At 45.5% G+C, this 27131-nt stretch overlaps 3 protein-coding genes across 5 annotated transcripts; 2 read left to right on the forward strand and 1 right to left on the reverse strand.

Moving 5' to 3' along the window:
- Nucleotides 1–1655: 1655 nt before the first annotated feature.
- Nucleotides 1656–4344, forward strand: trim35-14 (tripartite motif containing 35-14). The gene is made up of 7 exons (XM_076722928.1): nucleotides 1656–1715; nucleotides 1886–2318; nucleotides 2488–2583; nucleotides 2667–2897; nucleotides 2996–3018; nucleotides 3104–3222; nucleotides 3318–4344. Exons 2-7 carry the CDS (start codon nucleotides 1899–1901, stop codon nucleotides 3860–3862), a joined length of 1434 nt encoding a protein of 477 aa, XP_076579043.1. The 5' UTR covers nucleotides 1656–1715; nucleotides 1886–1898; the 3' UTR covers nucleotides 3863–4344.
- A 1163-nt stretch (nucleotides 4345–5507) lies between these two features.
- LOC143315256 (protein mono-ADP-ribosyltransferase TIPARP-like) lies at nucleotides 5508–8476 on the forward strand. Its single transcript, XM_076722856.1, has 5 exons — nucleotides 5508–6346; nucleotides 6547–6715; nucleotides 6814–7001; nucleotides 7335–7604; nucleotides 8038–8476. The coding sequence occupies exons 1-5, from the start codon at nucleotides 5508–5510 to the stop codon at nucleotides 8474–8476; spliced, it is 1905 nt and encodes a 634-aa protein (XP_076578971.1).
- A 195-nt stretch (nucleotides 8477–8671) lies between these two features.
- Nucleotides 8672–26811, reverse strand: tulp3 (TUB like protein 3). 3 transcript variants are annotated; one of them, XM_076722591.1, is made up of 12 exons: nucleotides 26689–26811; nucleotides 20614–20655; nucleotides 18954–19005; nucleotides 15045–15207; nucleotides 14709–14909; nucleotides 11826–11959; nucleotides 11534–11725; nucleotides 11340–11452; nucleotides 10872–10989; nucleotides 10666–10764; nucleotides 10383–10554; nucleotides 8672–10285 (listed from the first exon to the last, which is right to left on the reverse strand). In XM_076722591.1, the coding sequence occupies exons 1-12, from the start codon at nucleotides 26706–26708 to the stop codon at nucleotides 10152–10154; spliced, it is 1440 nt and encodes a 479-aa protein (XP_076578706.1). In that variant the 5' UTR covers nucleotides 26709–26811; the 3' UTR covers nucleotides 8672–10151. The 3 variants fall into 3 exon arrangements, with proteins under 3 accessions (XP_076578706.1, XP_076578708.1, XP_076578707.1); XM_076722593.1 differs by lacking the exon at nucleotides 18954–19005 and having other exon boundaries at nucleotides 26689–26789; XM_076722592.1 differs by lacking the exons at nucleotides 18954–19005; nucleotides 20614–20655; nucleotides 26689–26811 and adding an exon at nucleotides 17634–17974.
- Nucleotides 26812–27131: the final 320 nt, after the last annotated feature.

Genomic DNA, 27131 nt, shown 5'->3' on the forward strand with positions numbered 1-27131 from the left:
ACCAATCACAGGATAATACTAAATGTAAAGCTGTAAAGCAGCAATAGTTACCTAATGTTTGCTACCATTAGCTAGCATTAGCCCTCATAAGACAATGATCATATCAGACTAAGTAAGGCTGTAGCAGCTAAACCCCTCAGTGTGGTGTGAAGCAAGCTTTGGGACAATGTGTAATTTCTTCTCTCAGCTCTCCTCAAACCACATTCAGACAGTGACTCATAGCACGAATATAACCTCTGCACAGAAGTCACATTTCCTCTAAATGCACTGCACAAAAAAAAATTAACTTAATTGTTTTTTGGAAAACAAACGTAACCACAAGAGATCGGTCATGTCCTTGTTTTTCCACGTTTCTAAAAACGGCTCCTTGATGTCCTCGGTATTTGAATGCCACGCTGGCAGGAGGATCCCTGAACATGACGACTGCGAGCGTTTTGCTTCTTTTTCCAGGCCTGGCGAGCAGTCCAGGAGTCTAATCACGCACCAGAGAGGGACACTCGGGCCAAACGCTGCTCGTTATCAGGCCTAAACTCGCTGGCGATCAAAGGACGGCGAGGAGCTTCCACGGCATCCAAAGAAGTTTCTGCCACATGCACTTCATCAAACTACAAGCACAACTGGACTCCAAGCGGACAGAATGAAAACTGAAGATAAATGGAGTCTGCACACGGGTGCTCTGCAGCTGTACAGTACATTTATCAAGCAGAGAGAAGCCCAGTGAGAGGACTCTATTTCTCTCTGTCTATTTGTTGTTTGGAGCATAAAAATAGCAGCAAATCCAGAAACAAGCTGTTTGAAGAGGATGCAAAGACATATGAGACATGCCTGAGAGTGACTAAGGACTTAACACCACACCAGACATATTCAATTATAAATTCACTGAATGTGACAAGTTTTCTGATTAGCATTTATGTCAAATGATCTGAGCGTGCAACAAACTCGCTGCTTAATGAAAATATGAAATGTGATCAATGACAACAAGCAAAGACTGAATCAGAGTGATTCCACTGCCCGTTCAACCACGACACGCTCGGCAGTTTGCATTCACTGCACGCTCGTAAACCTTTGGCTGTACTTTGCCACCGGATGGCGCCCGATGCTGAGCGCTGTTTGCAGAGCTCACTGAAGCCCTGATGGAGGGAAATGAGAACAGCTGCAGGTGTGGACCCAAGCTCAATATTTCCTAATGGACATATTTCTATACTGGACTGATTTATTTAGAGTTTTTAGATTTCATAATCATACTTTCATCTGTTTAAGATGAATTTGAGCACAGAGTTCATTCTTTCATTAATACTGAATGTGGATTGTGGAACTTTCAGGCCTGTGAACGCTGAAATTGAAGCAGTATCTACTTATGATCTCTGCTTTTTGTACTTTTACATCATTTAAAGGATTTTTAGAGGCCTGAGGAGGTGAAAGTATGCAGTATTTCACTGAAGAAAAGAAGCAGAAATTAAAAAAGAAAAGTGTTTTTGTTGCAGCATTTTTCTTTCTTTTGTTTCTTTGTCCTCTCCCATCGTCTGCTCAGGTGTTTCTCCCTCAGAAACCAGACTCGAGTAAGAAGCTGTGTTGTTAAAAATTTGGCTTGTTAAGGGTTAAACGTGCCTGCTCTGCCTCTGAGACTCCGCCTCCTTTGGATGACTCAGCATAACAGGAAGCAGGAAGCGCTCACATCGAGGCACGTATATCTGTCACAGGGCTTCGGCTGCCAGGTATGTTTCCCTCTAACTTTTCTTATGGCACTGACATTTGTTCAGTTTGCACTTTAAAAACTGATCTGTGGTCAGCAGTCTGCAGTGGTGGTGACAGAGCTCTGAGTGTAAACAAGGCCTCTCCCTGTGCTTGATCAGCGCCTGCACCTTTGCCCCACTTTCATTTTCAGTGCTGCCGTCAGGATGGCCGGCAGGCTCTCGCTCCCGGAGGTGGACCTCTCCTGCTCCATATGCTGTGAAATCTTCAAAGAGCCGGTGGTCCTCAAGTGCAGCCACAGCTTCTGCGCGCCCTGCCTGCAGCAGTACTGGACACACGGCCGGAGTCGAGACTGCCCTCTGTGCAGAACCCGGTCCGTGGACGACCCCGTTCCCAGCCTCACCCTCAAGAACCTGTGTGAGTCGTACATGGAGGAGAGCGCGGGTCGGGAGGAAGCGGCGGGAGAGCTGTACTGCGATCCGGGGGAGATGTGCCCACTTCACGGGGAGAAGCTCAAGCTTTTCTGCCTGCCGGACAACGAGCCCATCTGTGTGGTGTGCCACACCTCCAGGAAGCACAAACAGCATGACTGCTGCCCCGTCAGCGAGGCTGTGGTCGACGTGAAGGTAAACACTTCAACACACGGAACGAAGGTGGAGTAATGACATGCGTGTGCTCGGGGCTGTTGCTCTGAAGTTTCCTGAACAGATGTGATGCTGTGGAAGTCTTTTAAAGCTCAATCTGTCTGTTTTGAACAGATCTTCGAATTAATTTTCTCTTAATTATCACACTCAGGAGAAAATTAAGTCAGCCCTCAGCTCTTTGCAAGAAAAGAGAGACGCTTTTGACAAAATGAAGAAAACCTACGAGGACACGGTGGCGTACATTCAGGTGGCGTACGATTCTTCATGAGTCCATATGTGGAGGTCGTGTGTGTGTGTGGCCATTTCCATGCATGCTTGTTTTTATTTCAGGTCCAGGCTCAGTTTGTGGAGAGGCGAACGCGTGAGGAGTTTGAAAAGCTTCACTCTTTCCTGCACGCCGAGGAGGAAGCCCGGATGGAGGCGCTGAGGAGGGAGGAAGAGCAGAGGACTCAGGCGATGAGGCAGAGGATTGAAGAAATTAGCAGAGATATAACGTCTGTGTCTGAATCCATCAGAGTGTTAGAGGAGGAGATGGCGTTGGAGGGCATCTCCGTCCTTCATGTAAGTCTGGAACTGTTTGAGTAAAAGTGCAGCTGCTTGCATAACAATACGAGCTCTTTTTTTTTTTTTTTTACTCTTTTGTGCATTTCTTTTCTCAGAAATGCAAGAGGACACTGACGAGGTGAAAACAGCTTTTATATTTTTAGCTTTTCTTTTCTTTGCTTTCGTTACAAAACGTATAAACTGTCTAATTCTGCTCCCTGCAGAGCTAACCGCCCAATCGAAGATCCAGTAATGGCCCCCGGAGCGCTCATAGATGTGGCCAAATACGTGGGCTCTCTGAGCTTCCACGTCTGGGAGAAGATGCATAACATCGTCAAATACAGTGAGTACATACTCCGTTTGTTCGCAGGCAGTTTCACTGGAGAAAAGGTTGTGATGCTGAATGAGGCAGCTGACAGTCTACCATCTTTTCTTCAGCCCCGGTGACGCTGGACCCCAACACCGCCGCCCCGTGGCTCGTCCTGTCCGATGACCTCACCAGCGTCTGTGACAGCGATGAGAAGCAGAAGCTGCCCGACAACCCGGAGAGATACGACCCCGACACCGCCGTGCTGGGCCGCGAGGGCTTCACCTCAGGCAAGCGCACCTGGGACGTCAGCGTGGGAGATAACACGGCATGGGTGGTCGGCGTGGCTAAAGGGTCCATCAAGAGGAAAGAGAAAGTGTCCTCGGTGCTGAAGAACGGCTACCTGTGTGTGTACTTTTACCACAAAATGTACTTTGCAGGCACCTCTCCCTTAACCAGGCTCAACCTGAAGAGGAACCCGCAGAGGATCAGAGTGCAGCTGGACTGCGACAAAGGCAGGGTGTCTTTCTACGACCCGCACGACAACACGCACATCTACACCTTCAAGCACGCCATCACCGAGAGAGTCTTCCCTTACTTCTGGGTGGGCTGTCAGCAGTGTCCTCTGACGGTGGAGCCGCTGGAGGTTTCTGTCAAAGCTGTGGAGTATTGTTGAAAATGCATTTGCACTTCGTAACTTTTCTTTAGCACATTAGGGAACTGTTCTTGACGTTCGCACAGTCTGAGGAGAGCGTTCAGAACGCGGAATCAAACTGAATTTCACTACTTTCTTTTCCAGTTTAAAACACAATGAATACTTACGCTCATTTCAGTTTGATCTTTGCACTTTTGGACTATAATAAAATGTCCTACTATTTCTCTAAAATGTTTGTTGTTGATGTAAAACGCAGTCTGGTGGTGCAGGAAAAAATGAAATGTGGCTGCAGTTTGATGGGTCAGTGTCTGCATGTCAAACTCTAAATGTTGGTTGTTACGTTGGACACTAAATATGCTTTGTGTGCAAACGTTCATGATGTTACAGACGTTTGGGAGTGCTCATTTACTAATAAATAATTTGCAGATATCATGACTTCCCTGTCCGTCCTGTCTGTAGTCTACACCTCCATGTTCGGCCTAAAATAAAACAATGAATTGGTTCTCCTCTCACCTGAGTGATATGAGTCCACACATCAGCCCTTATAAAACATGATTAAAAGGTAGATAAAGTATAACTGATGTATTATTACAGTGAACTTCATTGTTCTTACAGCTTTATATCTACAAAGATCAGAAATCTGGTAAAATATGGGGGAGTATTAAGTGTGTATTCCTGGAGAAGATGAATATGCATATAAGCTACATATTAAATAAGCTTGTATACTACAGTCAGTATTCTAAATTATATCCGTATTTAATTGGTATTAATTACCGTGAAAACGTTGTAAATTCTTACTTGTTTTTGTCTTTTCTTCCATCGTTGGACTTGAGCAGCTCTCTCTCTCTCCTGTCTTCATCACTCCTCCCTCTGAACCGACAGTTTCCTCCTCTTCCTCAGGGAGAAACAGGGTCGTTTCACCGATGCTGCCAAACTTTAGTTCACTTCTCTGAACAAATCCTCAGAGTCCCTTCCATCATTTTCTGAGTCCAGCGGTGTGAAGCTGCTGATTAACGCTGTGAGCCTCCGCAGGTGTCAGGACTGACGGTGAGCTTAGCCAATTAGCCACCTGTTAATTAGCTGGCGTTAGCTTTCACGGCAGCGCGCTAGCTGGCTAGCTAGCTGCAATGCTAATAATGTGTGTAGCTAACGGGTGAGAATGTGTTTTAAATCCACAAAGACGTTCAAAAGTTAAAGTTAATGTTTTTAGTTAGAGGCTGGGCGAATTAAATTTACATAAATTATGACCTCCAGTCGCTGGACGTTAATGCAGCCAACAAGAAAAAGACTTTTATCTTGAAGCTAACATCGAGCCGCAGTAGAGAAAATACTGACTTGAGTAAAAGTAGCATTGCCACAGTGTAGAAATACTGTGTTACAAGTAAAAGTGGCTTCAAAAGTGTCAGCATCAAAATACACTTAAAAGTAGCACTCGCTGTACAAAGCGATCCATTTCTGAACAGTAAGCTATAATTGTGTTGTATTTTTACAATATTAATGTGTACATCAGTTAAATGTTGTGTAGCTCATTATATAATAATATATTTCTGTTCATAAGATGTCAAAACAATACAATGAGAGAGATACTACTTTTAGCTCTAGCCTCCATCATGTCCTTAATTTGCTAAAAATGTGTTGTTCAGTGTTTTTTTACAGGAGGTCCAGGATGTCTTTTGTTTCATCCAGGAGAAGATCAAAGAGAAAGATGGCAAACGATGTTTTCGCTTTTGAGCCTCCATCCAAAGCTTCCAAAGTCACCTTGCTGAGCCCGTCCCTCCTCCTCCTGGAGATTCCTGCTGACTCCAACACCAGCCTCCCGGTGTGGGAGGCCGTCAGATCCCAGCAGCTGGACGTCACCTGGGGCATCAACCCCTACAGCATCAGTGTTCATTTAACCCCTGTGACCTCGATGCAAGGCAAGGCTACAACTTCCAGGAAGCGTGGAAGCACGTCTGGCAGGGCACAGACATCAGCGCCTTCTTCCAGCGTCCAGCAGTCCAAGGTGGTCGTCCAGTCCATCGGTCAGCAGCATGACACCTGCCAGAAGACCTCCTGTGTCCTGCTCACCTACTTTGAAAACAGCAACCAATCACCAGGGCAATCTCAGAAGATACCCACAAACCACACGCCAGGCACCTCCCTCCTCGTCTCCCTGCCGGTCATCATCGCCCATCCGCAGCCTCCCGTTCAGTCCAGCATCCCTACCAAGGAGGTGGTCCTACCCGCCATCCAGACCCACACCAAGCTGCAGGTCCGGTCCAAAGTGCCCGTCTCGGCTTCGTTCCGCACCAAGAGCTCCACTAACATCCAAATCTGTGACAACTTCCTCCTGAGCTTGTGTGACGCTGGGGAGAAGTGCAGCATGCACCACACTCCCCTCCCGTTCCACTGGCAGCTGTGGTATGTGGCCGGCCAACAGTGGATCGACTTTGGCCCTCGCAATCAGATCTTACTGGAACGACACTACAGCAATGTCAACCAGGACAGCGTTTGCATCAGGGATGGGTGAGTAGAACTAGAACTCTGATTTTAGCTTCACTGCATGTTGCTGTAAGATGTTTCCTGCTAATAAAGACGAGTACAAGACTAATATCTCAGATAATTGCCAACAAATACATATTCTCATTTTCTCCTGTCATCAGTTTTCCCTGAGTCAAAAACAGAAGTTAATGTAACCTTACAGTGTGGTCCAACTCTCCCTTTAGCCACGTCAGCTACTCTCTGGACTTTGACTCGATGAAGCTGGACGACTCTTGCAAGTATGCTCGGGTTAGACGGCTGACTAACTCTGACCAGCTGGTGAACAACCCTTTCTTTCCCAGTAAATGGAGGATCTACTGGTGGAACAGCATCAGCTGGGAGGAGTACAGCGAGGTGAATGTTTCCTCTTTTCTCTCTGGTTTTGAGTTCCTGTAGTGGTTTTCCTGCTCGCCAGTCGCTCCCACTTCATTGCTTGGTTCCCCTCTTCGTAGAGCGCGTCCGCCCTCCTGCTACAGAGGATGAGTGAGAAGGAGGCCAAGTGCTCCTTCAGTATCTACCCACAGACCTACGAGGTGGACTTCGGCACCATGATCCAGACCAACGTCAACACAAGTTTCCAGAGAAAAGTTCGCTGCAGGCCCGTCTACCGATCCCTTGATTCCATGCAGCCTCACCTCCAGTCAGCATCCTTTCTCTGTCTCCCACCCACAAATGAAGTAGAACGTTTGCCATAGGAATTTTGCTTGTGATTCTAAAAAGAAAGCTTTTAAGAGGTTCTTTGCAACATTATGTCCTGGATTTTAAGCAAAGTTGTGTGGTCTATGGTACAAATATGGTTTGGAGTTTCAGTTTATAGTAGCAGTAGTAGTAGTAGTAGTTAATCCACAGAACTTCAAATACTAAGATGATTCAGATTTGCAGTAATGGCTGTTTTTAAGAAAAGTCCTGAAATGGTCCCACATCTCCTCTTCCGGACATTGAAGTCCTCCATGTCTCTGCTCCCCATCCCCAGGACAAGGATCCACACTGACCCCACGGAGCCCGCCAGCGATCCTCTGCTAGCCAACTTCAGCGTGGATCCTCTGGAGGAGTTCAGCTCCTGGTATCCTCCAGTGTGGCGTCTGACCTCAGAGGAGGACTGCAGCGTGGTAGACGTTCCGGCCGGCACGCAGGCTTTCCAGCGGGTCAAAAACCTCTTCTACCAGGGCCTGTCTGAGACCGAGGTGGACGTCATCAGCATCCAGCAGGTCCAGAACCTCCTCCACTGGGACAAGTATCAAAGGTTCAGCTGCTGTCTTTTGTCTTAAAACCTCAAAGTCTTAAGTTACAAAGTAGGTTTGAACAAACAGATCATACTTCAGTCATTTTACATGCCAGCACTACCACTTTCTGTCTGTTTCAGCTAAAACTGAAGCTTTTGTTACTACAGTTACTGTTTGAATTAGTAAAGATAATTATTGTTGTGTGCCTGCATACCTGTACTGCTTTAGGTCACATGTAGGTCTCTCTCATTCTGCACAGCCAATGTCTTATCGGCCAGTTGTGCCAACGAAACAGATTCTACCTGTAAGTGTAGGGCTAACGAATCTGCTGAGCTTGTTTCAGCACAAAACGCTGGCAAGCTAATATACAACTACAGTACATGTAAACATAAGACACACATTGAGCGTAAATATCAGTCTGTGTTTAAGTTTGTGATGGTTGTTGTCTTACAGGTACAAGGTGTACATGCAGAAGCAGCACACCAAGTCTACAGAGCCTCTGGAGAGACACCTCTTCCACGGGACGACCAGAAAGAACTCAGAGGACATCTGCCACAACAACTTCGACCCTCGCCTGGCCGGTGTCAACGGCGCGTCCTGCGGTTTGGGCTCCTACTTCGCCACCAGCGCCTCCATCTCCCACACCTACTCTGGGCCGCGTGGGGTCCGCCACATGTTCCTGGCCAAAGTCCTGGTGGGGAAGGCGAGTCTGGGAAATCCAGAGTTCCGCCACCCGCCGCCGCTCAAGTCCGAGACGAGGCAGCACTGTCTGTACGACTCCTGCGTGGACAACATGCACAAACCCACCATGTTTGTAGTCTTTGATAGCTGTCAGTGCTACCCATACTACCTCATCAAGTACAAAGAGCTGCCCAGAGAGATTAAAATTTAACAGCAGGGGAGCTGATTCGTGTTCATTGTTCAGACATAAACAGTCAGAAAGTGTCCGGTTGTGAGTTGACCTGAAATGTTATCAAATGTCATCACACGCAGTTGCAGCAGTTCGCTCAGATAAAATGTACAGTATACCGATAATGTCACATTAAGTTCTACTGGGCAGCGAAGAAGACGTGTAAGCAGAACAAACTCTTTTTCAAAATGTCTTTATTTTGGTTATTCAAACGTTTTACATTGATGGAAATAAGTACTTTTGTTTTTCTCTCAAAGGTGTTCTGAATCAAACTGTTCATGGTTCATCAAGTTCATGTAATAGACTGTTCACTGAATACATTCATCTCTCTGTGTCTCAGCACAAGTTTGATCTTCCATCGTTGCAGTTGCATCTGTTAAAATACAGAAATATGCCCGACTGTATGTTTGTCAAATGCCAGACTGGAATGTTTCATCTCTTGTAGTAAAAGCATCGATATACTTCAAAATATTTTCAGGAAGTTTTTTTTTCTCTCTCTTCCAAACTCCATTGCACACAAAAATGACAAAACTGAACTTTCGTAAGTTCCTGGCACGCTTTTATTTTGAAAACATTTGTAGCAATTTCCTGAAGAGCAGCCGGGTTTTGAATCTGTTGGTTTGCATGCTGAGGAGGATTTCTGAGTAAGAAACACTATTTTCAAAAAGGAAGTACATCTACCCCTGAAAGCGTCTTCAGCAGGACGTCCCACTCATGTCCCACTGAACACTTTGTCTTTAACGGATCCAGATTTAAGGTGACTGTGACAGAATTTTTACAGCTGGCTCAACATGTTTGTACTATATTGATGTTTTCGCCGCCCTCCACAGACATACAGCACAAATTAAGAAAACATTCGGGACATTTCATGATGTCGTAAAGCCACGTAAAGGAGAGTTTCCCTTATTGATTTCCCTTAAGTTTCCCTTCTAATTCAGAAGGGAGCAGATGGAGACAAAGAGGCACAGGCAGTTATATTTTTGAGGGGCAACATCTGTATCTATGTACAAATTAAAATATAAGATCTGTCTAGTGTATTAATCCTTAACTTCTATCCATTACTTTAAAACTCCATGTCCTGAAATGACATTTAGTATTTAATGTTTAAAGACTGCTACAACAGCTCCAATAAGAAGGCATTACCTTGTCTTTTATATACAGTGTGTATATCCTTTCTCTTTCAATGTGCAATTCTGCATTTATGTTTTCTTTTTCATGAAAATCCAACTTGTTATGACAAGAAAAATCACAGTCACAAGAGCAAAATTACACTTATTCACAAAAAAATCCTAAAAACCGTAAGACAGGCACCTTCGCCACAACCATAAAACGAAGGATGACAACAGCACAGAAAAGAATGACGTTAAAATCAGTTAGAAAGTAGACGGCAGGTTAAACCATGGAGCCACATTTAAAGATGTAAACAGGACTGAACTCAGTAGCCACACCAGCGCCGAGACTGTGACGCCCGCTGCTCATCAGAAACCATTGTTGGATGGATGACAAACAGAAACCTTTTCTTGGTTCCTTTTCATTAAATAATTCTGTGATTTGTCCTGAGGGTGGCGCCAGAGGAGCGGCCATGTTGTTATGTCGTAGTAGTTCTTTTTGCACCAGATGTCTGATGAGCGCCAGTCTCCAGCGCAGGTGGGAGCGTTCATTCGCAGGCCAGCTTGCTGTCGAAGCTCGACAGGCCGATGGCGAAGGCCTGCAGGGCGCACATGGGGTAGTTGTAGTCCAGAGTGAAGATGTCTTCGGCCACTCTGCCAAACTGCATGACGATGTAGTCAGCTAGAGTTTGGGGAAACAATCACACAGCGTGTTAATCATTACCGTCGGCCTGAACAGTGCAGAGAAGGTGTGGACAGTAAGGGGGGGGGGTGCTTACGGTCGTTGTCGTGAACTATCTGAAAGTTTTTCACTGACGCTTGGGTGACGCGGCCGTGGAAGTTCAGCACGTAAGACTGGGTGTCGTCGTTCCACACGGGCGCCTTGTTGTGCAGCTCGATCAGGTTGTCCAGCGAGTGATTCTGCCACCTGCTCAGGAGGCTCTCCTGCTCCTGCAACACAAACCCACGGTCAGGTTTTTTACCCGCTCGGCCGACTGCGCATCAACTGCAGACCTCACACAGCGCTGCATTATTGTTTGCTTCCAGGACCGACAGACTCACATTTTGAGGCCTCGCAGGGACTCTTTCAAAATTCATGTTCATGCCCGGGATGATTACAGTCATCTTACGCGGCCCTTTGAATCCCAGCACGTTGGTTTCCTGCCAAATAGTACAACATGGTAGAACGTTATGAATGAAGTGGTAACGCAGCAAACAGTCGTGTGTGTGTGTGTGTGTGTGTGTGTGTGTGTGTGTCATTCACTCACATAGCAGATGGCAGCAAGCTCCTGTCGTGTGTTGCTCTCTTCCAGCAGCGCCCCGGGGTTTTTGCACGGATTGGTGCCGTTGTCGTACACCGTGAATTTGGTGCCCATGAGGTTGGACCTGGCAGAGCGTCGGTGACGAAATGTTCACAGCGTTTCACATTTGTCAACTGCTGGCAGCATTTTTAACATCTGAGTCAGAGCAGAAGTGCTGCGCTCGAAGCGGTTATTAATAGGCGCTGCTAAGCCTCCAAAAGCTGAATTTAACAATAATTTATGCCGGCTAACACACCTATTTGTCACAGATACATGGACAGAAATGTGCAGAAAAACCTGAAGAACCAAGGTTTTCAGGAGGATTTCAGGCAGATTTCACTCTGAACTTTTTAATAATCTAAACTCAGGTTTGCTACCAACAAACAACCAGTCCCCCAGCACACAGAGCAGATCTGAGAGGAAGTGCGGCTTTACCTCAGTTTACCGATGAAGCTCTCCCCCTCTCGCGACAGATCAGTGGCGTCCACTGAAATAAGGTAGTTGGACGTCTTACTCTTCTTCCTCTTCCTCCCCGCCAGCAGAAACACCTGGAACGAGAGGCAGACATGGATGTAAACTGACCTGTGTTGTGGTAAGTGGTCAGTAAGTCTTCGTCTGCCCACACTCACCCTCTTGCCGTCCTCTCTCTCCATGTGCATGAAGTAGGTGGGGTACAGGCCGCGGTCCATGCCCTTCTTGTCCCGGGTGATTCGACATTTAACAGTGACGCCGCGCGGAGCCGGACGAAAGACAAACTCCTCTAGATTGGCCACGTCGATGAGTGCGCTGTCCGCTGTGGGGGATCCGGGGGTTACCGCCTCCTGGGTACAACGCACGCAGACTTTTGTTAAGATAACAGCTTTTTTACACAATACTTAGTGCTGAGACTGAGATCATGTGGTCATTTATCGGGACGCTCACTGGAATGTCTTTGCCGCTGGCAGCCGAGGAGGGTCTGGTGGCGTCTGCGTTGAGGGACAGAGAGCACGTCCGTTCATCCTCCACGTCGTCTTCATGCTCGCTGGCTTCGTCGAAGTTCATGCTGCCAGACAGACCTGGAGGGGGAGAAGAGGCACAGCTGTGAGGGAGCTTTAAGGGGGCATGATGGCCCTTTCATGCTGGGGAGCATGAAATCGCTAGTTTTATATTTCTATGAAAATTCAGACTTTTGAACAGCCGAAGAGGAAACTGGTTGAAGCCTTGTGAATCTAACTGAACCAATCCAAACTGCTTTCTGTCAAACAGAGCCTCATGATCGTTCAGTTACCGCTCAGCGCTCACCTGACAGAAAGGTCACATGTGGCCGGTGGCTTCAGCTGAAGCCCTGCCTGTCACAAACAATGCAACTGTTTCAAAGTCAGTTTCTGCAAGGCTGAGATTAATGTCTGGAGATGAGGCTGAGCGTCCCTCTGAGACTCGTGAAGACACGGCTCCCTGCGTGACTTGCAGCCAGTCAAGACAGCTCGAGACATCTGTCTCTTCATTAATAATTGGATTTATCAGCCAGGACGCAGCTCTTGGCTGCAGCTATCGGCCATTTGAGTGTGCTGTCACAGGATGACAGCGGTCCACTGGTATGGAAACGTCTCAGTAAGGACGGCAAATTGTTTCCCCGCAGCTCTGCAGCGTTTGAGACATGTCAAATTAGGACATTTTTAACTGTGATTAAAATTCTGCTTAAATTAATCGCATGACCAGACGTGACATTGACAAAGATAATAATGTGGTTGGTATAAAATTATACAGCATGTTGCACAAGTCTCCCTAATTACTGAAATCCAATTTTTAGCTCATAACCACAAGTGGGCTTCTGGTGATGGGACCCCACAAATATAGTAACACAGACAGTATTTTCTACATGGCACACAAAATTCGGAGCGGTGGGACCGGCCTCTGCAGTATTGAACAAGAATAATAATGTGACACTGCCAAACACAATATTTGCACTGGGGCATTTACAAGAGATGAACCCAGGACGTGCAGCTGTCCCTGAGAGAAAGCAAGACCTGTCGTGAAAGACGACAGGCTGCACATGTTAGCCTCGCTCTAACAGTGACTCCAGGGCTCCAATTAAAACAGCGAGCAAAGTCGTGTGAGCCGGTGGTGTCTGAAACCAGCCACCTGGAAACGCCAGAGAGGACTCATAATGGTCTCACCACAAAAGCACTGCATAAAACCACAAAAGGCACACAATCATCACCGCACAGCACATTTTACAGTCAGCCAAAAAGACTTTGACTGAGTGAGCTGATCAAATATGAATGTAAGTCCAATTTTCTATTTCCTCTGGAGTCGGGGGACATGTGAGGACAGAGAGCCGAAAATACCTGCCGGAAGTCCTGAGGACGTATTCTCATGCTAAACCGGGCTGACATTAACAATGAGGTCATGCATTATTGAGAGGGACAATGACATTTGCTGCTGCGGCATCACGTCACACTAAAGCCCGGGAACAAAGATGTGATCAGTGGAGCTGCTTTTGGTCATGTGACCCAGGAATCACCTGTGGCTCTGCAAGTGCGTGGAGCTGTTTAACCTTATTTATTGAAATGGCAGTTAACATGCTTTCAGGTTGGAGAAACTTGTTTTTACTCCACAGGTGGATCCAAAAAAAGTGGACAGTCCACTCTGGGCTGGACTTTACCGTGTCTTCCATAAACTTCACGACTCCCTGCCAGCTGGCTGGCGAGTGTGGGTGGCGGACGCTATAATGATGCCATAGATGAGCACTGCAGTATGAACAATGCCCCGGCCTATTATTAAATGACCCGTTTCTCACTGCGTCACCATCAATCACGCCACTGTCTGCACCCATATTTCAACCTGCAACAGGAAGCAGAGTGCTTCCAATTCTAGGGGACGTCAAAAAAGTCCGACTTTGCTGAACAATAGCTGCTAATCTGGAGTACTTAGAGCTGCATCTGTCTGTGAGAGCTTCTGATGTGTTTCTGTGCAACTGGTGCGACTGCCTCGTTTAGGTCTCTGTTCTTATTTCTCCTGCTGCACTCAGGTCTGATCTGAATGAGACTGCCACCCAAAAAATGTACATATACACTGTGTATAAATAGAGTTCAGCTGCTTAACCGTCATCCTGATCTGAATAACTTCCCTTTCTCACTTTACTCTGTATCTTCTATTGTCTTTCACCTCATGTTAGACTAAGTTACCAGAGATCAAGCAGCAGCACACAGCATATCATCTTTGATGCTACTTTTTGGTGAAACAGCATCAGTGGATTCCTCAGTCGGTGATGAAGGCAAATAATTAAGCAGCATTAATGAAACCACATCCCCTCTTACGACATATCTTCTCTAAACGCCGGATGAAAGTCAATCAATGGGATTCGTGGATGCTTTAATAGAGAATTAGCGCCTCACTAGTCATTCATGGGGTAAATTAAAGGGATATTGAAACCATAAACTGTAATTACTCAACATTAATTCACTGAGAATGAAACTTGTATCTTTTTATGACACTGTGGGGTTGACTGTAAACTACAGGTGTGACAGTGAAGTCCTTTCATTGCAGATGCTTATTGTAGAACACTGTAAAATCCACAAAATCCTCTCATCCATGACAGGTATGGCTCTAGTGTATGAGTGGATACCTCCGACTCAAGAGCCGTTCAGAGGTGATTGCTGTGCTGTTGTTCATTGTATGTGACATGGCTGCCACTTTTAAAGTAATTGTAATTCAAGAACAAACTTATTCCTTCACAAAAACAAGGTGTGCTTCCTCTTGAAAAGCCAGTCTTGTGTGTTCCAGGTCAAAGGACTGTGAGTATTAAGCTCTGCCAGGCCTCACCTTTTTTCTGCAGTAACTCGTGGATGTCTGTCTTGGGCTCCAGCAGCGTCTCGGTGTCTCCATCCCTCTCAGGCTCCTCGGCAGTGGGTGACTGAGGCTGTGACTGGAACTGAGACTGGGACTGGCTCACTGACAGGATTTGGATTTTCATTCCCAGATCAGGGGCTTCTGAGCCCAAGTAAGCTGCCGGGCCATCGATACCTACAGCAGGGGAGGACAGTCGGTTTGCTGTTGTAGCTGTTACTGTTTGCACGTTGTGCTAATTACGCAGAACTGCTGGTCCGTGTCTGAACTCTGCTCCACCACAAAAACAACAGGCTACAGGTGTTTCCTCACCATCCATGATAACATCATTGGTGACGCTGAGTTGAGACTCTACCAGAGGGGCCTGCTCCTCGCCACGCCGTGTCCTGGAGCGCCGGGGCCGAGCCTCCATGTTGGGCTGGACCATCATAGGGTCCAGACGCTTCCTCCGCTGCTTCTGCTTCAGCAGCGCCCTCTGTGGGTCAAACAGGGGAACGGAAAAGGCATGAAAACTCTATGTATGCATGTGCTAAGTGCTAAGTGACTGGAAAGTCAATCAATATATATCAGGCTTCTAATAAATATTACAAGCAGTCGAGACCATTTAGCCAAGATGGAAAACACTGACTGTGAGCTGAAGATAATTACATTAGTATGCATGATCAGCAGACACTGCAAATGGCCAGGAGGATAACCTTAAAGATGAAGACCCTGTAACAGACACAGGTGACAGCTGCACTGCCCAGTTTTTAGAAGTATCTTGCAGCAAACTGAAGTACTGGGCAAGAGGAAATTTAGATTTCCTGGTGGTAGATGATAAAAAGTCCACAGTCATCCTCTGGGGACCATGAAAACCTGCATCAAACTGCATAGAAGTCCATCGAATGCTTGTTAAGATATTTCACACTGAAACAAAGTGTGACACCGACCGACTAACCTGCCGACCACTACTGTCATCTCAAGAGCCACAAGCTGGACAAATCACACCACAACACAGTGTACGGTTTGTGTAAACTGGTGATGGGAGCTGGTCCAACAGAAGTAGGAAAGAGAGCTACATCCTGTCTAGACCCGTCAGGCTGCAGGATAAACTCCTCCACAGCTACACGATGGAATAAGTGACTCAATGTATGACTATTTCACGTAATAGAAATGGCAACCTTGAAAAAGCTTTTCAAACTAAAGAATTATAGAAATTCATTTTCTATTGATGAACAGCCACACTGTATGGACGAAGCAAAGGCACCTTATAGCTGAAGTGAATGCAGGAAAATAACCTCACGAGTGAAGCATAAAGAGAGGGGCAAAAAGTAAAGCCACAGTGAAACCTAACAATCATGCCAAGGCCAGAATCCCTCAGAGTGCAGTGGACGGGCTCACTGGACGGCTGAAACAATGGGAGCTGTGAGAGTCTCATTTGGCGTTACACTGTATTGTACACTGAAGAATGGCTAACTTTCACCCAGTGAAGGCTATGAAGACATGAGGCAGGTCTCTGAGGACCCGGCTAAACATGAACCCTCACTGCCTTTTTTTTGTAGTATGACTACACAGAATTAGTACACGCTTCAGGTAGTGTGGTTTTAGTGACTGGTGATGAACTTTCATCCCGGCCATGCCGTATCCACTCCCGCCCTGAGCCCCAGTCTCCTCGGTCAAAGCAGCCGGTGGATTACGCAAGCGAATTAATGAGCGCGTCAAATGCACAACAACAAGACCTGTTTAGTGATGCTGTTTAGTGAGCTGGAAGAGACCAGGAAGGCCTTGTCTCATATGTGCCAGACCAAAGGGCCTTTCATAACTCATCAGTCATTGTGCTAACACTGAGAAAATAAACGTCTCGAAGAAATCCGTCTCACTGTTTCCACGCCTGTGTGCCAGCACAGCTTCAGCTGCCACCACTCTTATGAGTGAAAAAGTGGATTAATGTGAAACTTTTGCATGACCAGCAACATAAAAATCATTCTCCTTTAGCACAAAGAGGCAGTGTATTGACAGCAGATGGGAAGATATAGTCCCATGACTATGCTATTCACATGGATAAGCAATAGAAATAAAAGAGTTCTTTACTGCACACGTGTATGAGGATCTTAATAATCTGGACATGGATTTGTGTTATCATTTCAAAAGGCTCTGTGTTAAGAGGACCGGGTTTTGCATGCCTGCTTTATGGCTATAAATAAAGGCGACAAATGAATAAAACATAAGGCAGGTTTATTATAATGAACATCATTACTGTTAGTGTAATAAATGGATGTGGAAATACGACCAAATTATGAGTAGCATAAAAGTGATGAAGGGGAAAGGTGTATGTAAAAATGAATCTGGCCTGAAGCCGTTTTGAATTTCAGATTGTCTTGATTATGATTATAGTTTTTGACAATCAGTTGGTGCGATTTGACTTTTTCAACACTTTGCCCTGACTACTGAATGACAAATGACTGAGAATGAGTCTAAAGTAAGGTTCAATGGCTTCTTCAGACAGATTTTTATCTGCACTGTCAGCCTGCACTCTGGACCTATTCTTCATATAATCAAAGTCTAACCAGTTTGTGTTGCTTTCCCTTCCAGTTGCTATTTTAAGATAATCTATTGTTATACTCCATCCTTCTGTAACGACGCGGGACTTGGCATTTTGAGAGCAGGATGTGACTCCATCCCGTCTTTCCTGCATCAGCCAAAACATGAGAGGAAGTGCACTTAAGTATAAATCTGATTTCAGGAGACAAACTGCATATTAAAGTGTGTCTTTGTAAAGAAACTGACAAAAGAAAGTTGAATATGGTAAAGGAGAGATTACTGGAAATCAGGCAGCCTGTATCACTCAGTCTGTAAACTGTTATCCTCAGACAAATGACAAAAAAAAAACATGAGAAACAATAAATATAAGAAGTTACAAACCTGCTCCATTGACATCCTGGACAAGTGTGTGCCAAAGTTAACAGCTTTCTCTACAGAAAAACATTACAAAGTCCCGTTTGTCTTGCCGGTCAGACGAAACTATGTTCTCCCCAAAAGAGCAGCACTCCTGCTGGGCATGACTTTGTCTGCCTGTCCCTCATTCCTCTCCTGGAACTGAGTCTGACAATCGATAAAGCAGCAGCCTCCTCTGCACTGCGTGGTCCTCTGACAGAAAAAGGGTCTGTCTCTCAGGCGATTGCCGAGCGCCACTGTGTTTGTGTGTGTGTGTGTGTGTGTGTGTGTGTGTGTGTGTACGTGCGGCCACTGTTGCTAACTGAATCAGCAGTCATTAGTGCTCCAGCGAGAGAGAGAGAGAGAGAGAGAGAGAGAGAGAGAGAGAGAGAGAGAGAGAGAGAGAGAGAGAGGTGCGCTCACAGTGAGATACGCTCACAGCCACACTGCTCTGGGTACCGTTATCTGAGTGGCTTTCATTTTTCTTTCTGACACAGGGTGAGAAACACCGAACTGAGTGAAAAGATGGATTTAACTTTTACTGCGGAATATTTATTTGTTCCCACAACCTCCACGTGATGCCTCTCTGGGCATAAGTAGGCATGAGTGTTTGTCCTCATGAGTTATGTAAGAGCAGAAGACTCTCAAGTGAGGCTGGTTGGACTCAGCTGAAAGTACGCTGCACAGCTGAGCCACAGCGGGACCATGGGACACACACACACACACACACACACACACACACACACACACACACAAGGCCAGGCACCCTGCACTAAATCCTCCTCTCTCTTTGAACTCAGCAATCTGGCCCAAGTGTTCCTTTCTGTCTAATGTGTGAGATAGCAGCGTACGGCTCACAGCTTAAAGCAAAGCTCTGCACCGCGGCTCTTCAGCGAGGTTTGGGATGAAGCGTCTTACGGGGAGGCGGGGTGAAAGGAGAACAAATGTGAGGCAGGAGAGGGGCTATGTCAGGTAATGGGCGGATAACAGGAAACAATTCCACTTCGGGAGTAAGTAAGCATTAAAATTCCAAGTGACTGGGCAGGTGAAAAACAGGAGATTTCCGAACAAACGACGTTAATCCCTAAATTGCACGCCACTGCAGTGATGCTGGAGCTGCTCCTGCCAGCAGCAGACACCCCTTGGTGACCCCAGAGTGGTAGAACACAAGGTCATCTCAGCCCTTTAACTTTACAAGATCCACGCAAACTCTTACAAATATAACAGGACAGCTCTCAACCACAAACACTGTTCTGAATTGTCAAAAAGTGTGTGTTGCTCATTTGTGGATGTGTCTTGGCTTCCTACCTGTCTTTCCAGCTTCTGCTCCATAAGACTGGCACTGTCATCTTTAATACCACTACAGGGGAAAAGGAGAAATCGTTCTTATAGAGTTAAGACGTTTCATACAGCATTTACACTGAATTACATTTTCTTATCGAACCAGTAGAGGTTACATTAATACAAGGCAACAAAGGCTTTGCATCCTTTACAATGACGTCACAATACCAGAATTCTAAAATTCAGTACAACAATAGTACAAAAAACAATAGTTGATGCCTCTTTCAATGCCATGGCAAAAAGAAATAAAAGTCCTAAGCACACAAAAAATTAACCTTAAATCCCGTATGAAATAAACCAATTAAGGCGTTAAGGGGGTTTAATGACAGTGATGTCTGAGCCTGCTGGAGAAACATGGCGTGACCCATTCCCTGAACATGATCGAGAGAAAAAAGAAAGCAAGTTTGAGAAAGACAGAGACAAGGAAGAAAGAACAGGAAAGAGGACAAAGCTCCAGCTGAGAGGATGCCTAGCAGTCTGGGTCCTCTGGGCATTTATCCTGGACACCTATCTGAAGGGACCGGGCCTGTGTTGCTTGGCTACGGTGAGGAGAAGGGCAACAGCAGGAGTCTGTACTGTCTGAGTCACGGTCAGAGACCTACAGTGTCTCTACCTCTGAAATTAGGGGGAGGGGTTAAGGATTAAACATGTAGGATGAAATCACTCCGTCTATCTCTCCACTGGGCCAGCCTATCAGATACCTGACTCTCTCATTCTCATTCTCTTTTTCCAGCTCTTGTGTGCAGGCGATGACACACGCTACTCAAGGACCTCACGCCCGATGCCGACTGACATGAAAGCTCATCTCTGAAGGACAGCCACTGTATGCCAAAACGTCATGAGTTCTTAAAACCCATTGAAACTGAGAAGAACTCGAGTGCTTTTTATGAGCCTGTTCCACTCTTATCAAGCCGGAGCCTCATCATCTGCAGCCCAGCAGCCTGTGTGGGTTTGAGTCACGATCGCTCGATTCTACGTCAAAATGAGTCACCTCGCACCGGCGTGTCATATCATCACTTGTAAATCCCTATCCGAGTATCCCTCACTGTCACTGACACTGGCAAACGCATGGGTCCGCTGGGAGGCCACCTGAGAACAGGTGGTGGTGACAGGGAGGAGGGCCAGAGGGTGGAGGGTGATAGTTGTTTTTTAATTACTCATAAGGGACTGCCGTTTAGGGCGGTAAGGAAAGAGATGGGTGAAAGTTGTGCAGGCGAACTCGAGACCTCAGTTTCCCACTGGGCTGTGTCATTGATAATGCTGTCTCTATGCACACCCTCTACATTACAACATCAGACTTTCCTTCATGGTTTCCACCTCAAACACAGTCTCTCTGTTATAATGGTGCTGTGGTACCATTGTTATGGTAGCTTGGTATTCCCATCGTCGATAATATAGTTGGAGCTCTGGGGTATGCATGCCCATTTTTGCTGTTCGAGCCTCCACAGGAAACAATACAAAATACACGCATATACCAAAGCTGCAGGTTACTCTAAATTTGTGATGATGCTTAATCAGAAATAGTTTCTGTCAGTCCAAAATCTTCTGTTGACCTGGTCATTCAAGCCACAGACTGTGAGAGGACAGTGGTTTAAGAGTGTGTTTTGGTGTGTGTAATGCTGCCTACCTTGCTGTTGAGTTAGACGAGATGCTGGCAGAGCTGGAGGGTCTTCAGGGAAAACGCCAATTTGGCACCAATGCAGCCAGTAGCACAAGACATGTGGGAAATAAGAGCATGGGTTCAGCAACAAGATCAGAAGCTAACAATAACGCACTCTGTGTGGCGTACTTCAATCTGCTGGGGGGTGGGGGTTGAGAGAGTGTCCTCTACCACACATGTTCTTGGAAAACATGCTCATATGCACACGCACACACACAAACACACACACAGGCTTAGAAAGTGCCTCATCACTGCTGTGAGTGATCAATGTTTCATTAGTCCATCACAGCTTGGGTGACAAGAGAAGGACGCGCCACTGTTGTCCCTTCCTTGTGTGCCAGACCATGGTAACCATGGAGATTTCAGCTCCGTCAACAGCGCACCTCCACCAGCATTGATTAAAAACCTGCAGCCAGTTCTTGGGCTTCACTGTAACTGGAGGCCTTAGCACTGTGCTGTGAGGATTTACAGAGGAGACAGAGGGAGTGCTCTGCACATCAAAATATTTATTCACACAACATTTGCTCAGAGGCTTTTGTGGGGCAAATATTAAATGTGAAATATGATCTTATAGACTTTAGAGAGAAAATGTATAGCCTAATATGATTTTAATGCTATAAATAATGAAATGGTGATGACTGTCTATCACACAAATGCACACAGTGCAAAAGAGGACTTGACGATGACGATGAAATGCTTCTTCAGGATGAAAAGAAGAGCTGTGAAGAAATTGCACGCCATTAGCCAGAAGAATCTTATTATGGGGTCACAGTCCATTTTGGCTTTTGTATTTTTTTTTCTTAATTAAAAGCCTTCCACTTTGCCACTTCAAAAGGGAATCTGAAAGTTGAATGAGTATAACTTGACGTCTGCCATAGGCAATTCAGCTTCCAACTTAGAGAGGGTACAGAATAAAAGGAGGACTGATAAGATTAAGTGCTTAATTCCCTATGTGTCAGCAGCGCATGGCAACCAGAGAGGAAAATTATACCGAGATATTGTATGATGCTGAAAGAATGGGAGAAGGGCAAGCACATTATCTGTCCTCTCCCACTGTGAAGCTGGACGGTACCTGGAGGACTCTGGCTTTTCACCTAAATAGCTCACTTATATAAATCTGGTCTGCCACAACTGCAACTATTTGTTTCCAGCTGAGGACAGTTTTTGGTACAGGTTTATCTTACACAGAAAGAGTTAGACGCATTAGGTTTATATATGGGGAAACCCTTAGGAAGCATCTCCGGCATATCCAAATGCAATGCTGAAAAGCTGAAACCTCAACAAACTGGGTCACTGTTAGTTATATTCTGCATACCATACTGCCATTATATTAGAATCTAGATATTACTGAGGCTTGACAAAGAAAATGCTAAGGGGCCACACTCAACAGCGAGTCATTCCAGCTGTTCCAGTAATCAGAGGGATGGATATTCTAAGCACATCCTTTGCTATGAGAGTGTTCCAATCAAGCACCCAACAGCAGATGAAAAAAAAACAGGTAGGACACACACACGTAAATAATCAACTCTGGTTACAGCACACAGTCGCAGCCTCATGCCCTGAATAAGTAACGACATGGTGGCAGAAACATGAGCGAGAGGCACATCTTTGACTGCGGGTCAGCCGTTCAGCTGGCCAGAGGGAGAGAGCAGTGACTGGAAGAAACACTATAGTAGCGCTGACCTCTGTCCTGGCACAGGCCACTCTAGCTGTCAGCTTGGGGAAATAAAGCAAAAACGTGTTTGTCAGCGAGTGTGTTAATGCAGGAGCCAGCCGTGCTACTGGAACAAGCACACCGTAAGTCTTGGAGCGCGCACAAGGAAGGCTAGTTTCAAACAGCTGCCTGTATGGTACCGAGATCATAACATGGTGCAACTACCTGTATGACCAGCGGCTGTAGACAGGCTGAGATCCCCCATTCTTCACAGTGTCCATGGATGCGGCTGCAGGAATGTTACTCCACGGCTCTCCAAACTACGGTATCACAGAAATCTTCATCTACGCTGGAGCTCAGAGTTGCTGTGCAGTCCTACCTAGCAGTCAGCCCTGTCAGCTCTAACATCTCTGCTATTATGTGACTGAGAAAGAGTAGCTACGTCCCACCCAGGGGAGTGACAGCTACCGGTGCCGAGGGGCAGACCGAGGCTGAGAGACTTGGGGCTGTTACCATGACTTTGCACTTAAGGCAACCAACGAGGATTCAGCTAGAGATAGGTATGAAAGTGACAGGCCTGAAAACCAGAGGGACAAAGAACAAGCTCGGAAGGTTCTATGAACTTCAGTGAAGTTGCTTAAGCAGGACAGTTTGAGCCTCACTCTCAGTGGCTGCAACTATTCTAAAATAAAATCAGTCAGACTGCTTACTATCACCTAAGTTCCCTTATTTTACTGCCAGACTCCTTTCCAGTAACTTTCTGAAAGACTCAGCAATCAGTCGCAGCTCATTTCCTCTGACTCATGAGTGGGCTCCACATATGTCAAACCGCAGATGCACAATCTGTCTGGCATCTCAGTTATATGCAATAGTTGGGATTTATTGAGCTTTAAATAGCCCGAATCTCTTCTAAAAATTAATGCCTCATCAACATTACTGGATTACTCTATGTTTGACCATCAGTGTATGAGTAAGATAACCCAGCCTCTGTTCTGCATGATAATACTGAAAAGCACATGCTGTTTTAAAAAGGTAACTCAATAAACATTAAAACCTATAGATTACCTTTTCTAAAAACAGACATGGTGCGCGCACCTTAATCTAGTTGCTAGGAAACCAGAGTCTCTCAATCGTTTTTCTGTGCCTATTTGCAGGAGCCGGAGACAGAAAGCACAGAAAAAAGGAAGAGAATGTTTGTGTATGTTTGTCCTGGGAGACAGCAGTAAACTGGTATATAAGTCAACCGATGATGAGCAGGGGAATCGTTCACCAGAGGGATTAATTACTGAGCTCACAACAAATGATGGAAATACGCTACAAGAGTTGATAATAATACCATTTCCCTTGGGGGGACAAGGGACACACTCCACACAGACGCTTTGTTTAGGCAGCTTTAAAGGAACATCGGCTACTGTCCATTAAATATATGGGCAATCTGAACATCTTACAGTGAGAGAAGCCACTTAACACTAATCATAGTAAATATAAAACCTAACTCTGTAACATACAGCAGAAAATACAGCTTCAGTTAAATTTACGCAATACTGTGGCATTCAACAAGGAGTGTGAGTGAGTCCATTACAAATACCAGGGATGTTTTTCAGCATCGCAGTGCATGGGAAACAGAGCGCATTACTCTGGCCAACTGGGCCATATGTGTGTGGAATCCACTGGACGACCACAGTAGATCACAATCAACCGCAAGCCATGCCTGTAGCTGCAGAGGTCAACCGCTATCCTTGTGGAGAATTTTTTTTAATTGATTGATTTGTAATGATGGTGTAATGATGGTCAACTAAGATGAGTATTGAATTCATTTTCATACATCTATTCCTCTTGGAGGCCAGACACATTATACATTTGGCAGTTCAGCCAGCTACATTTTCCCACCGTGGTGACAACTGACAATTGCTGACAACTGACCACTGATGTGTGTTTTGCAAAAAAAAATCTAGTCAAAAAACTAGTTCTTTGCTCACTCTACAGCAACCAGGAAGCTCCTTAGTGATCTTTTTGACCTTGTTCAATACTGCACGCTGTAAAGACTCTCCTCTGGTATTGGTGGTACTCAGTGATATTACACTGCATATCTGCTGTACCCAGAACCAAAGCAAAGACTCCACTGTGGTTAGTATCCAAGAGCCTTGGCAGACCTCGCCTCAATCGTCAGTAATAATAATGTATTGTTATCTACCATTGCCTTTTGGCTGATGATTCTTTGCTGAAAGCGGATGTCTTTAGGTGCTCTTAGATGTCAGATGTCCCACTTCTCATTAGGTAATGTACTAGATTCCTATCACTAACCGTGGCAATGATAGTACAGTGCAAAAAGGACAAGAAACCTTCAACAGCCTCCCACGTTCAGCACTACACTCCTGTATGCTGTCCCTGCAACACTACATTTGTGATGCTGTTAAGAAAACTCACTCTTCGGATGCGTCAGCTCTCAGGCTCAAGGATTTGTAACTGCTTCACTCTGTCGATTGAAATTAATTAAAGTGAGTAAATATTAAAAAGGCCCTTGTGCTATGGAAAAAACTCTGCAATGAGTAATTATGATACCACTAACAGTAATTAATACATTTGTGAGATATTAACAAAAAGACAAGAAGTGGACAAGAGGCCCTTGTGCAACCATCTTTCAAGGTTGATCATGACAAATGCTGAGTCAGCCATCTGTGAACTTTAACACAAACCCTCTGGGTTAGTTGACCCCCCAGAGCAGTGCGCATCACAGCTGGTGTGCTAATCAGAAATGAGTCCATTGCTGTGTCTCACATTACCATACTGACACAGTCAGCCAAGACTTTTCCTAGTGTAAAATCGTACTGTTTGTTCGAGAGCTGGGGAAAAACATAAACAGGGTGGTAGTTAGCTTCGCCAAGTCATTTTCTAACTCATGAATCAGCTGACACTGACTGGCCCCACTCAGGTTCAATTCAACAAGAATATTCCTTCATAAAGCACACATTTTGAAGGGCAACACTGAATCTAAAAACTTAATAATAAGCATCATGTTGCATTATGCGTCTATGCCGTGAATGACAGCCCTTGCCTGCAAATGTTAACAAAATCGAATAATCAGACGGGGACTGCAACAGGAAAGGGTGGGAGACGCTTTGATTCTTATCTCCCTGCAAAATCAAAGCGGGCCTCTGCTCAAGTGCTTGATTGTGCATAGAAGCTTCTTTCACGTATGCACTCACATAACACTCAACCCTTTTGCCAAACATGTGTTTCCATGACCAGCACAGTGGACATCAGAAGGAAACTGCAGGAGGCACTATGGTGCATTATACTGAGGTGAATTGCATGTGTTGAGCCTGACTGTGGCTATCAGGCTTCGATGACATCAGGTTTACATTCGATCCCTCTGTTACTTTCATATGTAGAATGAAAGTCAGGGATGACACCCCATGTTTTGCATTTACTGACTGACTTGTTTACCTACTTAGTTATAAATGCATTAGGCGTACAGCTTTAGTGGCTGATGCGGGTGGTGAGGATGTACGCTACTTTACAGGAATGCCTCGAAAGGCGTGCTCAAACATGACATGCAAACATTTTCTCCTTATGCTTCTGCCTCATTGCATTCAAAGCTAAACCCAGTCAGAGTGCCTGACTGTGGCTACCACCATCTGTGATGTAGATCATTTCAGTGACTGTAATCCAACAGAGGGTGATGGATTCCGTCTCGTCACCCTACATTCCGAAACTCGACGCAATCATACATATTATGGGAATCATTATAAACTGTATCGACGGAAAAGGATGAGGAAATTGCAAGTCAAAATACACAAATCTCTAACCAAAACAAGGCATTCCTGGCTGTCATGTAGATATGTATGATTATCTTGATATACATGAATCGGGCTTTACATTACTAGATAGATGAGTTCGCTCACTATTAATGAAGTACCACATTAAAGCTGCGGATGTGGTGTTTATCAGCGAGCAACATCATTAAAGCCCGTTAGCCGCTTGCGTCACTTGATGGATTTCTTTCCTTTTCAATTATTGAGCTAAAACGTTGAGCGATTTGGGAAGCGCTTTTGTACTTCGACACCGCGACCGTTAGCTCGCTCACCGACTTACACTGAGTAACATCACGGTTACATCGTCAAAAATTTAGACGTGTTAAATGTCATTCGTGTTTTTTCCGCCAGCTGTGGAATGTTATAGCTAGCTGGTCACAGTTACAAGCTAACGTTAGCTACCTCAGCCCGGGCTCTACTGTACGCAGCGGTGCCTTTATAAAAGTTGTGGGTGACAGTTAAGTTTTTCGGGGTACAGAAAACGATAAAGACACCGGCTAGCTTCTCATTCCGCAGCTCAACTAACAGAACAAATGCTAACATAACGTACGAGCAATGTAAGCTTTGTTTTACCTCATGCTGTCGTAATTCATGTTTCTCCACGGTTGCTAAGGAAGATCCTCGTGCAGCGGTACACTTTTTGTGGACGCGGTTGAGAAGAACTCTGTAACTCGGTCCTTAGTTACCGAACACACCAAGAACGGGCGATCCTATTGGTCAGCCGATTACTTAGGTGGAAGGTGATTGGCGGACAGTCCGTAGAGGGGTGGCGAGTTGTCCTGCGCAAAGAGTTGGTACATTTTTTCCTTTTACCTTGAATTATGGCGTTGCTTCAATTCAAAAATGGCTCACAGCCATGAAAAGCAAACCTGTTGTTAAAGAAAAGATGAAAATAAAAGGGTTTGGTGCAGTGACCGGTAACAATGACAACAAATACTTCAAGAAACTCAATGCATCTGTTATAATTACTAATGTCCTTCACCTCTGGTATGGTCACAAAACATTTCCTGTCTGAA

This window comes from Chaetodon auriga, chromosome 22 (assembly GCF_051107435.1).
Source record: "Chaetodon auriga isolate fChaAug3 chromosome 22, fChaAug3.hap1, whole genome shotgun sequence".
NCBI lineage: Eukaryota > Metazoa > Chordata > Actinopteri > Chaetodontiformes > Chaetodontidae > Chaetodon > Chaetodon auriga.

Excerpts from the sequence above, each read along its gene's own strand:
- trim35-14 (XM_076722928.1), top strand. The coding sequence starts at position 1,899 with ATGGCCGGCAGGCTCTCGCTCCCGGAGGTGGACCTCTCCTGCTCCATA. Across the intron at positions 2,584-2,666 it reads ACACGGTGGCGTACATTCAG|GTCCAGGCTCAGTTTGTGGA; the intron begins GTGGCGTACGAT and ends TTTTTATTTCAG. Across the intron at positions 3,223-3,317 it reads GCATAACATCGTCAAATACA|CCCCGGTGACGCTGGACCCC; the intron begins GTGAGTACATAC and ends TCTTTTCTTCAG.
- LOC143315256 (XM_076722856.1), top strand. The coding sequence starts at position 5,508 with ATGTCTTTTGTTTCATCCAGGAGAAGATCAAAGAGAAAGATGGCAAAC. Across the intron at positions 7,002-7,334 it reads TCCATGCAGCCTCACCTCCA|GACAAGGATCCACACTGACC; the intron begins GTCAGCATCCTT and ends CCCCATCCCCAG. Across the intron at positions 7,605-8,037 it reads CACTGGGACAAGTATCAAAG|GTACAAGGTGTACATGCAGA; the intron begins GTTCAGCTGCTG and ends GTTGTCTTACAG.
- tulp3 (XM_076722591.1), bottom strand. The coding sequence starts at position 26,708 with ATGAATTACGACAGCATGAG. Across the intron at positions 10,765-10,871 it reads AGCTTGCTGCCATCTGCTAT|GAAACCAACGTGCTGGGATT; the intron begins GTGAGTGAATGA and ends ACTATTTGGCAG. Across the intron at positions 10,555-10,665 it reads TCCCTGCGAGGCCTCAAAAT|GAGCAGGAGAGCCTCCTGAG; the intron begins GTGAGTCTGTCG and ends TTTGTGTTGCAG.